Raw genomic sequence first — 11,260 nt, 5'->3', positions numbered from 1 at the left:
GTGCCATTGATTTTTGGAGTAATAACCAAAAAGTATACCCTCCCTTTTAAATAACAACTCCATTTAATTTGTTCAAGAATAAAACACAAGTGGTCTTTTGGCATTATTCAATGTTACTTGCAAAAGTTTATTGTCCTTTTATATTATACCTTTAGGGATAAATTTTCTAACAAATGAACAGAAACATTAATTACCAAAGACTTTATCACTTTCCTACACAAAATAAATTGCAGGCAAAACTATTAATTTCAAGGGAAGCTTTGCAACACCACCAGGTCTTGTTTTTTGTTTTTTAAATAATAACAACTCACTGCAATTGGTTTTAAATTTAAACTGATAAATACAAATAACTTTCCATTGAGTATTGAAGTGCTTGAAGTATTGAAATACCCACACAAAAAGTACAAATTAATACAAATAACTTTCCATTGAGTATTGAAGTGCTTGAAGTATTGAAATACCCACACAAAAAAGACAAATTAATCTTCTCTTTTATAGTGCTTGTTCCCAAAACAGCTCAAATGTGCAAACTATACATGTAGGTGCTTTTCTCATTTTCTCAAGAAAGGTTTCATTATAATAATTATTTTGAGTAATTACCAATAGTGTCAACTGCCTTTAAGATTGATCAACAGTTAAGATCAGTCGTAGGTCTTTGTGATATCACCCCAGAATTCAGAGTGGAGGGTATAGATGGATTGCAATTCTTTGATAAATTGCTCACACGTGAAGAGCTATCATTGGCTGAGGGTCGCGCTGAGCGCATACACGCATGCGTTTTTCCATTGTTTTACATCAAAGATGGCAGTCAATGAGGCCTATTGCAATTCATCTATTGTATCGTCACCAAGTACTTTCTGCTCACATAAGCCAACAAAAATAGCATCTTAAACGCTTCCACAAATCCTCTTCGACCAGTGTTCATGGTACGACTTTTTCCTGAGATGAGCAGTGTACACTGTTCGAATTGTTAAGACCAAACCGACTCTTTTTAGAGCCCCCACTCCATCAAAAGAGACTTAGTACATGAATGTACCTGCAAGTTTACTATTTTTTATAGTTTATTCTTGTTCTCCATTAGCAATGGTCTGCTGGCCAATTGCTAGTTATGATACCTCAGTCGCAGTCAAAATTCTTTCCAAATGGTCCAGCTGGCTAGTTCAGTGTTGAAGTGCATTCCTCTTTAATATAAAATATGGACCAGTGAAATAACTGCAGGCTAACCGATTCCCCGTTGCTAGTCCTCGAAAGGGTTTCAGGGCCGTGTAGGCCTGTCTTATCCTCATCACACAAGGGCCTAAATACACACGCTGAGCGATAGCCTGAACCTTTGACGTCATTCTTCGAGGCTCGTGAATAACGCCAGAGACCGGCATCAAAAACCGGCGTGTAGTTTGACCTTTGACCTCCCTCATTTCACATAGAGAGATACGCGACGACAGGCGGCAGTACTGTTTGGGCATGGAAAGCCCATGTCACTGCACGTATCCAATGATATCATTGTATTCAATGGAATCACTGGATCTAGCGGCGAGGCCCAGTCTAGCCGAGCGACTGCAGAATTCCCTGTCTCATCCTCAACAGAAGAGGGTCTAAATGCACATGCCAGGCGACTGCAGAATTCTATCCGCGATGTGTTCATATTTCAGTTGAAGGAATGACACTATCTGTTCTCAGTCTGTGTTTGGCATGTAGTACGTGTAGTTATCTATTGTGGATTTGTGTAATGCCGGTCCATAGTAATCCAAAACGTAATCCGAGCCGTCTGCTGGTCCGACAACCTACAAAGAAAAATTTACATAACAATAAATCAAAAGGCAATTTTTATGCATTTGTAGTAGCCCTTACAGTATTTTCCTTTGTCTCATTAAACACATAAAATAACCTAGTCTTGCTTTTAAGATGCTCCAGTTTTAATAAATGCAGAAAAAACATCATTGCTGCTAGAGGGCACTAATACCCCTTAAACACATCCCTGTAAAACCAACCTGCATTGCGATGAGAATGACGTCCAGAAAGTGGCCGATGAAGAGTAGCCCTACTGTGCAGAATTTGAGCAGTGCCAGGGCTGGGTACCCAAGGTACAGTCGATCCAGACCAAACATTCCAAGAAATATCGACAGCAAGAGAGTAGTGTTGTAGTTATAACCGGTCCTGAAATAAAGAAGAATGAAAATGGAATGTAAGGAAAAAGTTTGACCATCTGATATACTACTTTGGTTTGCGGTAACACCATGTGTGTATCTACTTGCTGGTTAGATTATGCTCTTTTGAAAATAAGAGATGTTAAATTTGCATCGGGGATAAAGACTCGAACCCTTGAACTAGATTCGAAGTGTAGTTGGTAAGACACTGCTCTAGAATTGCAAGGGTCATGGGCTCAAATCCCACCCGAGTAACATGCCTGTGTTATTTTATCACAGGACTCGGGGAAAGTACTGAGTATACAGTGCTAACACACATCGGTGTATGGGTAAAAACCAATTAATACTCTTTTGAGAACTTGTCTTGCTTTATTTTCAACTATCGCGAAGTGGATTTTTCAGAATTCAGGAGTCTTCTCAGTTCTGCGTATTGAGTATGTTTCTTCAAGAAAAGAAAGAACTACTTACGTGTATCTACATGGGACTTCTCTTGTAAAGGCTGATGTGGTGCCATTATGCTCAGTTCCATCACACACTGTCCCTGGTACTGGCATACAATTCACTGCAAATAAAAAGAAATGGTTTAACACGTAAAGCACAAAGCAAGTAATATTAAAAACACATGTTTTACTGTTGGGCAGGAATATGTTTTGAGGCCATGATCTAATTTTTTTTGTAGTTCTTGGTCTTTGATGGATTCTTAGGCTATTTTTGAAACCTTGGCTTTTGGTAGGGTCATTCGTAGTAGAACTAAGGTATAGCAAAACAAGTTTACAACCTCGGGGGAAAATGGCGGCCTCAGTGCAATTTCCCCCCCTCGGATGTACAAAACACTGTGGACCCTGTCACAGTCTGCAACAATTGAATAATGGATGTATGTACTGTAATACATGAATGTATCGTTGTATCCATTGATGATATCGCTGGTGTACTGTGATACATAAATGTATCGTTGTATCCAATGCTATTGCTGGTTCTGTACAACCAATACTTGTCCTTATAAGGGACCAGTCTAAATACGTACCTGTGACTAAGCGGTTTGGACTGCACCCAACAGCAGCCTGCATCGTAGCATCAATAACAGGGTCTTGACACACATATCTGATTCATTTGTTAAGGAAGAGGTTACAAAGAGCAGATGACTACTACATTTGGATACGTACCTTACAGTACTCGCACACATTAATTACTGGAAACTCATTTAAGTTGCATCCACGTTAAATGGCGATGCCTGGCTGCTGTTTCCCAGGTTGTATTGTAATTTGAGTGTGGTCCCTGGCTACACAGCAGTTTATGCCATTGGACACTTTCGGAACAGAACAAAAACTTACAGTTCACAGATTTACAAATTACTTACAGGGTTTACAGAAGGTAATGGTGAAAAACTTCTCTTGAAATATTATTCCATGAAACTCTTTTGACTTTTTGAGAAAACATTATAACAATATAAATTCTCGATAGCGAGAATTCTGGATTTATTTTAAACACATGTCACGGCACGGCGAAACGTGCGGAAACAAGGGTGGGTTTTCCCGTTATTTTCTCCCAACTCCGATGACCGATTGAGCCTAAATTTTCACAGGTTTGTTGTTTTATATAGAAGTTGTGATACACGAAGTGTGGGCCTTGGACATTACTGTTTACCGAAAGTGTCCAATGGCTTAGTTACTGAAGAAATTAAACCTGGAAATGATAATTATTAAATTCTACTTGGAAAGGATACTGTCCAAGCTGTAGATCTCTGCACTTGACACTGTCCAGCACGTTGGCCACTGAACAAGGAAGGAACTCTATTGTTACGATGATTACAAAGATGATATAGATACGTTGGTTTTTTGTGAAGCTGGAAGTCCAACACACTTTTGAGACATTAGACAATCCATGGATGACTGACATTTTGAATTCCGGGCCGCTGGTCTGCAACTGGACAGATGAAACTTAAGTTTATCAAGCCACCTCCAAGTTGACGTCTTTGGTACCCTTCATCAAATTTTACACTCTGAAATTCAAAGTTAAAGAAACTGTAGTAAAGTTTATGGGTTTGGGAGGCATTTCCTGGTGTTGTTTATATAATTGTAACGCTTCTGTGCGCGGGTTGAAGATCAAACTTTGGAAAATACTGTCCGAGGGTCGAACTGTTCCTCGTGAGGTAGACCTATCAATGTATTTAGTTTGCGGTAACAGTCGACTTGGCTGAGAAGATTTATCTTTGTTGAGAGCTTGTCTTGCAATTTGTTCTTGCAAATTAAGCCCTTTGACTGCGATTTTTTTGTTCAGATGATCTTCCCATTTGAATTGCAGAAATTGTGTTTCAGTAACTAGACGACAATAGTTATAAATGCTAGCCATTGTGTATCAGGGGTTCGCTGGGTTATAATAATTAAGGGAAATTTCAACATTTCTAAGAAATTAGTACAGAGCCCACGCCGGCCCAGTTTTAGACTGGGTCTAAAAACCATGGAGGTTCCTCCAGAGTCCATGGTCTGACTCATCCTTCAGTAGCAAAAGGCATCCAAGGCAAGAGCAAATGTTAATGACTCAATATCCAATCAATAATCTCATGACATAATGATACAAATCATGAACAAAATAAACCATGAATCATGAAATGATTGATGATGATACAGATAGTTTAGCATGGAGTAGCATAAGTATAGTAGGAAATGATTTTGATTTTGATTGATTGAACCAAATTTCATAAACAAAAGAGCAGCCAGTTCGGTTGTAAAATTTGGGAAGTAATCATGGTTATACACGACTACTCTGTCTACAGTGAGTGAGAAGAGATATTAATAAAATTATTATTTTATAATTAGGGCATAATTACAATATTCAAAATGACCAAAATGAATCCCCACCTTCTTCAGTCATCTGTCGTCGTCGTTTGTTGTTGAACTACTAAAAGTGTGTGTACGGAAGCATCAATGGGACATCGAAATTTAGAGAAAGACAATAAAATTAATGGTAATGCATTCATCTACATCAATGTAATAATAATATAATAAAGATAATCAAAATGGTTAATCTCATATTTAAGGATCTTAAATAATCATAATCTCGACTCATATTGTCTTAATAATTGAGACTTATTACAAGTCATACTTGTCTCTTTTATTTTTCTTAGTATATCTTGAAGCTTCCGTACAAAACTCGACTGTGTTAACACTAATTTTAGTGCTAGCATCAAAGTTTGTGCTGGTTTCAAATGACAGTGCACGACAGTCAATAACGGTCAACGCAAAACGTTGAGTGTCCCACATTACGCGCGCAGTTGAAAAGTTTTCACTGCAATGTAAAGTTGTAGATTAAAAACGAAACTGTTGTTTTCTTCTTCTTAGATGTCTTATCTAATATCCCAAAAGCATACTATAGGCGCCTCAATTAATTATAAATTATAGTCCAACTTTACACCCGGGGTTGCCCCGGGTGACGCCGGGTGTTGGAGGAGATTCTGTGCACCCCCCCGAAAGGCAATTAACTGTGTACAAACTTCTTTTGACAGCGCTCTCTTTTGAACCATTTCCCTCCAGTCTATGAGCTGTGGACACACATTTGGGGCATGGCCTAAGCCACAGTTTGGGACATTGTAGCACATTCTTTGAAGACAAAATAAATGAAAAGTTTACGACATCTAATATGACTTCACGATTTATTTCGAAACAAAATCCTGTAAAACATTGTAAATGACTAGACTGAGCAGTTGGGATTCTGGTGTTCCAGGCGATTCTTTCCCCGGTGTCTCATGAGTTGATGGCGCGCGGAGGATCGGACGATTCAAAAGAGGGCGCTATCAGAAGTTTGCGTTTAGTTCGCCAGAATCTCCTGCCGCACCACACCACTCACACTGAGTGACGGTCATTGACGATTTTTGTTTTTTAATTTTGTGCCAGCTGCATCGCACCTGCACTAAATTGGCACCAAATCACACACCACAGGCTAGGCGGAAAGTTCGAGTTTGAGAAAGACGAAGTAGGTGAGGCATGCTCTTCATTAAAACTGACAATTATATCGTAAATTCTTAATATGATGATCATAAAGCTAGTTGATTTTATGGGTGTATTTCAGGAGAAAAAAACAAGGTCCCCTGCCTTTTTCTTTGCCAGAACTCGTATCGTACGTAATTTCATTGGATACGATGATGTTATTGTTACTGTTAGTGTACTGTTAATAACTGTTACTCCTAGATATGATGTTTAGAACTATTTCGGTTTTGTCAGGCTATCGAAACCGAAATAGTTCTAGTATAGTAGAGTACTATGATGTCATAAGGTTTATCGCCATTGTAGCAAAATATCAAGAGAGGGCGCTGTTGAACCCACACAAAGATATAGGGGATGTGTGTGCGACTCTTGCATGAAAACAAAAGAACAATTAACATACATTGCATAGCAAGCTGCCCCATCTGCCTTCCCACAACGCATTGCGGTTCTGAATCGTGGTAAACCTTATTGGGGACATATTGGATAATCGTGCAGTGACACTGACACGGTGCACGGCACAGGCCACAGGGTAGCTTTGCCTTTGCATCTGCGTTTTGATTGGTCCGAGGTGATGTGGGTGCAGCTGAGAAACGTCACCTCGGCCCAATCAAAACACAGATATGGAAAACTTACTTTCAAGTTTCAGTCGTTTGCGTACGTAAGTAGTGTCCACATGTGTGTACGTGCAGAATGTATTGTTACGTACATTGTAGGATTCTTTCGTGTGTGAAATGAATGTAGGTGAAAGGTGAATATGGATGGGGATAGGCTTGAGGCCACTCTAGGCCAGAGGTGTTATTCATGAGCCCTGAAGTGTGACGCTATCTGATGTTCAGGCTAACAGTAACATCAGCAGATCAGGCAGATATTAAGATTGTGGATAGTCTCGCTAGACTATGGTTGAATTTGCTATTGGTTAATCACTGGCCATTGTCATGACCCAAACAGCTATAACTTATTGATACGACACAGTTGTTTTATTAGAATAAAACATGTTCAGCAGCCTACTTAAAAGTGTCCTACTGTGTTTTATTGTTGTTGAAGTATTACTTTCCATTTCAACATAAAAACAAATACATAAATTGTGTGATTAAATTCATTGACTAAGTTCCTCAGGAAAGTGTGCATTTAAGAGCGGTGTGAAGTTAGAGGTGAGTTTCAGTCATAGGGGATGGACCTGACCTCTAAATAGACCCAGTAACTCGGGCGCTATACTCCTTTGTTGAACAAAGATGTTAACAATTTTTAAAAAGGAGTTGGCGCCTAGTTTAGGTAACCTGTGGTTGATTTCACAAAGAGTTAGGACTCGTCTTATCTTGAGTTAGGACGAGTAATTCGTCCTAATTTAAGATTAATCTTAAGGTCCGCATGCTACAGTGCAGGGTTTGGGACTCGTCCTAAGTCCTAAGATTAGTCTTAAGTTAGGAAGAGTTTTTTTTGAAAAGCCCAGTTCATACTTCCTGCAAATGCGGATGTTTTTGCAGCGAATGTTTCGCAGGAGTTCAGCACATTTCAACTGATGCAAATTATTTGATGTGTATTTGTGGCTTCAAAAATTTGTATCACATTCGCATTCACAGGAAGTATGAACCGTCCTAAGTGAAGTCTCATATTATCATCGCAGTATCAAAAAACAAACTTGACTGATTGAATCGGACTCATTTGAATTAAAATTGTAACCGCATCTACAAATTTCTCCTCCACAGACAGAAATGCTGAACATAAACAAAGAAAACTCCAGGGTAGCATGTCGGAAGTGTGGGTACAGTGGTCACCTGACCTACCAGTGTAGGAACTTCATCCGGGCTGACCCAGGCAAGGATGTAACTTTGGATGTGAGCAGTACAAGTAGCGGGAGTGACGAGGAGGAAGAAGCTATGCCTGTGTTACCACGGAAACAAGGTTTGTTTGTTTGTTTGTTTGAATGATCTTCCCATCAATGGAACTCGGCAAACTCCCACAAAGGAATATAAACACCAAGCTGGCAATAGCCAATTTCTCCCATACACAAACATTGGTCTATGATTATGAATTACACAAATCAAGAAATTGTGATTCACTGACTAGAGGACAATATGAATTCTAGTTATTACTCATATGGTGAAATCAGCAGTTAACTGGGGGATTCGAACCCACGACCTTGTGATTGCAAGTCCTGCAGTCTAACCACTTGACCACGGTTACTTTGATAAAGTTACTTTTCTTTTTGTTATCGTACGACAGGTGATACAATGCGCATTCTTTTTTCTTACGCATTATGTAATTCATTTTGTTAACATTGTACTTTTTATTTACCGAAAAGTTTATTTTTCAACTCATTCTCCCTTGTATGTAGGTTGCGAGGCAGTAAGCTGCTCGGCCGTACATACCACTTGTTCACAAATCGGCCTCTATTGTTTTCTTCATTATTTGTTGTCACAATTTGTGTTTCTCATGAAGGGAAATTTAGCCGAGGAAATTCTTTGCTGATGGAGGTATAAAGGAAGAAAGTTACATTTATGCTCAATACAAACTCTGTGCCGAGTCCTCCATAATTTTTTTTTATATCACCATAATTGGGGTTTTTTCCGCGGCATGCAGAAGTTATTACTGATTGATACATGAAGATTGTATGCAAAAACAAGTTTATAAAATCTTCTTGAGCACAGCCAAGATTCCATAAGGATTATAATGTTGCCACCGGTGTCTTACTTGATTCTTGCTCAGTAAAAAAAAAATGCTGAGCAGCATTTTGGCTCTGTGTGTAGGCTGAAACAAACAACAAATCTTAAAAGGTGTTTCTTTTTCTTAATCGACAGAATCAACATCAAAATCGGACAGAGATTCAACTAAACACAGGAGCACAGAGAAAAGAAAGAAGAAGAAAAAACGCAAAGAGAGAAGTCGTAGGTAAGTAGTTTTGACTTTTGAAAACAGGTGTAATGGGGACTTTTTGGACGCTAGGTGGCAGCAGACTTACCAGGCTAATCCATTGTTCTCTGTAATGTGCGCAGCGCATGCTCAGTACTACATAAACAATGGAAATTTACCTGGCAAGCCTACTACCACCTAGCGTCCCATAATCTTGCATTATTTTTTAGAGCGACCAGCAACTGTCTTTTTGGAACAACTGTTTTTTTACGCTTTCACATTAAACAGAGGCACCAGCAACATTTTTCTGATTCTTGACAGAGGCCTCCAAGCCCCTGGCCATTGACCATTGCCTTGTTGCCCCTTGAAATGTTCCTGTTAAAGAGGAAAATCCTTGTGATTCTTAGAAAAGCAAAGTATCATGCCTGTGGTGGATTGGAACAGATTTCTATTCTGCAATTTTGCTGTATTGACCAACTTCACCTGATGTGATCATCTCAATAATCAGTGTTGTGGCATATCTGACATCAATGTTCCTGTGTGGTATACAGTGTAATTTCCCGTTGTGACTGGTGCCCCACTCAATTTGTGCTTAGCAGAGAAATTTGTCAAGCAGTATTTTCTGCTAAACAGCTTTATGAACTTGGGCACAGAACTTGAATTCAATGCTCTTAACCACTCGGCCATGACACTCTACAATCTGTGATTTTATGGTTTTTAATATTATCTTCTCACCAGACGGAGTCGTTCCAGGTCTCCTCTCTCATCCGACAGCGATACCTCTCTCTCCTCAGACAGCGACGATTCCTCGTCTTCCGATGACGAATCTCGACGACGGAGGAAGAAGAAATCAAAGAAGAAGTCTCACCACCACAGTGCCAGCAGAGGAGATAAAAGGAAACACAAGAAATCCAGCAAGAAGACAAAAAAGAAGAAAAAGAGACGTCATGCCTCCTCCAGCTCGGGCAGTGACTCTTGAGAGTTGCCCCAGTGTATTTTCTTCTTTTTACTCAATTTGTTATTGTTCTGCCCCAACTTGACAATCGCCCAAATGTATAGTTGGGACTGGTCCTAACTTGAGTAAGGGTGACCCAATTACAGATAGATTGCAGTAGGCCTATACTGTACACAGAGCAAACATTTATCAAAAATGCATCCCTGAGAAGCATGTTTATGGTTTTTTTTCCTTTGTCTCTGATAGTTAACTGCTTCCCCAGTCCCCATTGATACTTTGTAAGAAACAAATCTTGTAGAGCACCCCAGTCTTTAGAATTCCCGATGAAGACCTTGTATTTTCCCTTTTTCGATTTGTCCTTAGGTCTCCACATAATATCGCAGTTCAGTTTTAAACTGATTTTTTGTTTTTACTTATCAGTCTGGAAAGCATCAGGGGTAGACGAATTTGGTACCAACCTGAATTTATATTTAAGATTTTCTTTTTGAGTCGCTTTTTACTATTGACAATGTAAATAAACTTGTTTTTTATGAACTGTTATTAAATTTTGTCATCCATATGTATTCTTTTCAAATTGTCTTTGTTCAGTCCCAACTCTGTTAACGTTTTGGTACTCTTTGTAATTGATTATCTTTGAAGCCCTTTTTTGAAGATTTTCTCATGGAAGTATCCTTTTTCAGCAGGAAATTAAGTTGCCCCTTTAAAAGAACTCAATAAAGTGGGGGAGGGGGGGCAGTTTTATTTTAGAAACACCATTATTGTTTGTAAAAAAGAAGGGTCATTGTTAAAGTAACAGATTTTGTTTTGGGAAAGTTCTGCATAGCAAAGTTCTTTGCTGAGCAAAAAACATACTTGCTGTTAACCTATTTTTGCTAAGCAAATGTGTTTGTGCTTATTCTGGTGAGCACAGTTTGGGGTGTGCGTGGCTACTTTTTGTATTTAGTTAAGCAACATTGATTAATGGAAGCTTTTCAATGCCAATTTATTGAACACTTTAATTTGTTTGAAATATTTCCCTTGCGGATTGGTTTATAAAATAAAGAATTTTTGTTCTAAACGGTAATTACCAGTACATTTGCATGTACAGAATAATATATTCAATTGTTGTTCTGAAATCTGATATATGTGTGAATGTGATTGGTCGAAAGTTGAAGGAGTAAAAATGGTTTGTAAACAAATGAATCTTACAAACAATTATATTACAGACCAAACCCGACTGCTGTTTCATGTAACAAAAAAATACGAATGAACAACGTTGGTTCCCAGACTACCCCAGCTAGTGTGTCGCACGGAAGTAATGAGTACCTGCGACAATTGTTACGTACAAAATT

At 38.9% G+C, this 11,260-nt stretch overlaps 2 protein-coding genes across 3 annotated transcripts; one reads left to right on the top strand and one right to left on the bottom strand.

Moving 5' to 3' along the window:
• Window positions 1-106: 106 nt before the first annotated feature.
• Window positions 107-5,119, bottom strand: LOC117298045 (TM2 domain-containing protein CG10795-like). The gene is made up of 6 exons (XM_033781274.1): window positions 5,003-5,119; window positions 3,868-4,143; window positions 3,169-3,245; window positions 2,613-2,706; window positions 1,989-2,154; window positions 107-1,781 (listed from the first exon to the last, which is right to left on the bottom strand). The coding sequence occupies exons 2-6, from the start codon at window positions 4,038-4,040 to the stop codon at window positions 1,674-1,676; spliced, it is 618 nt and encodes a 205-aa protein (XP_033637165.1). The 5' UTR covers window positions 4,041-4,143; window positions 5,003-5,119; the 3' UTR covers window positions 107-1,673.
• A 902-nt stretch (window positions 5,120-6,021) lies between these two features.
• LOC117297895 (protein SREK1IP1-like) lies at window positions 6,022-11,215 on the top strand. 2 transcript variants are annotated; one of them, XM_033781073.1, is made up of 4 exons: window positions 6,022-6,117; window positions 7,831-8,026; window positions 8,923-9,013; window positions 9,713-11,214. In XM_033781073.1, exons 2-4 carry the CDS (start codon window positions 7,837-7,839, stop codon window positions 9,951-9,953), a joined length of 522 nt encoding a protein of 173 aa, XP_033636964.1. In that variant the 5' UTR covers window positions 6,022-6,117; window positions 7,831-7,836; the 3' UTR covers window positions 9,954-11,214. The 2 variants fall into 2 exon arrangements, with proteins under 2 accessions (XP_033636964.1, XP_033636965.1); XM_033781074.1 differs by having other exon boundaries at window positions 6,029-6,113; window positions 9,713-11,215.
• The last annotated feature ends 45 nt before the right edge of the window (window positions 11,216-11,260 follow it).

Source organism: Asterias rubens, chromosome 12, assembly GCF_902459465.1.
Source record: "Asterias rubens chromosome 12, eAstRub1.3, whole genome shotgun sequence".
Classification (NCBI taxonomy): Eukaryota; Metazoa; Echinodermata; class Asteroidea; order Forcipulatida; family Asteriidae; genus Asterias; species Asterias rubens.
The sequence above is the reverse complement of the archived record's forward strand: the minus strand, read 5'-3'. Positions and strand labels throughout refer to the sequence as shown.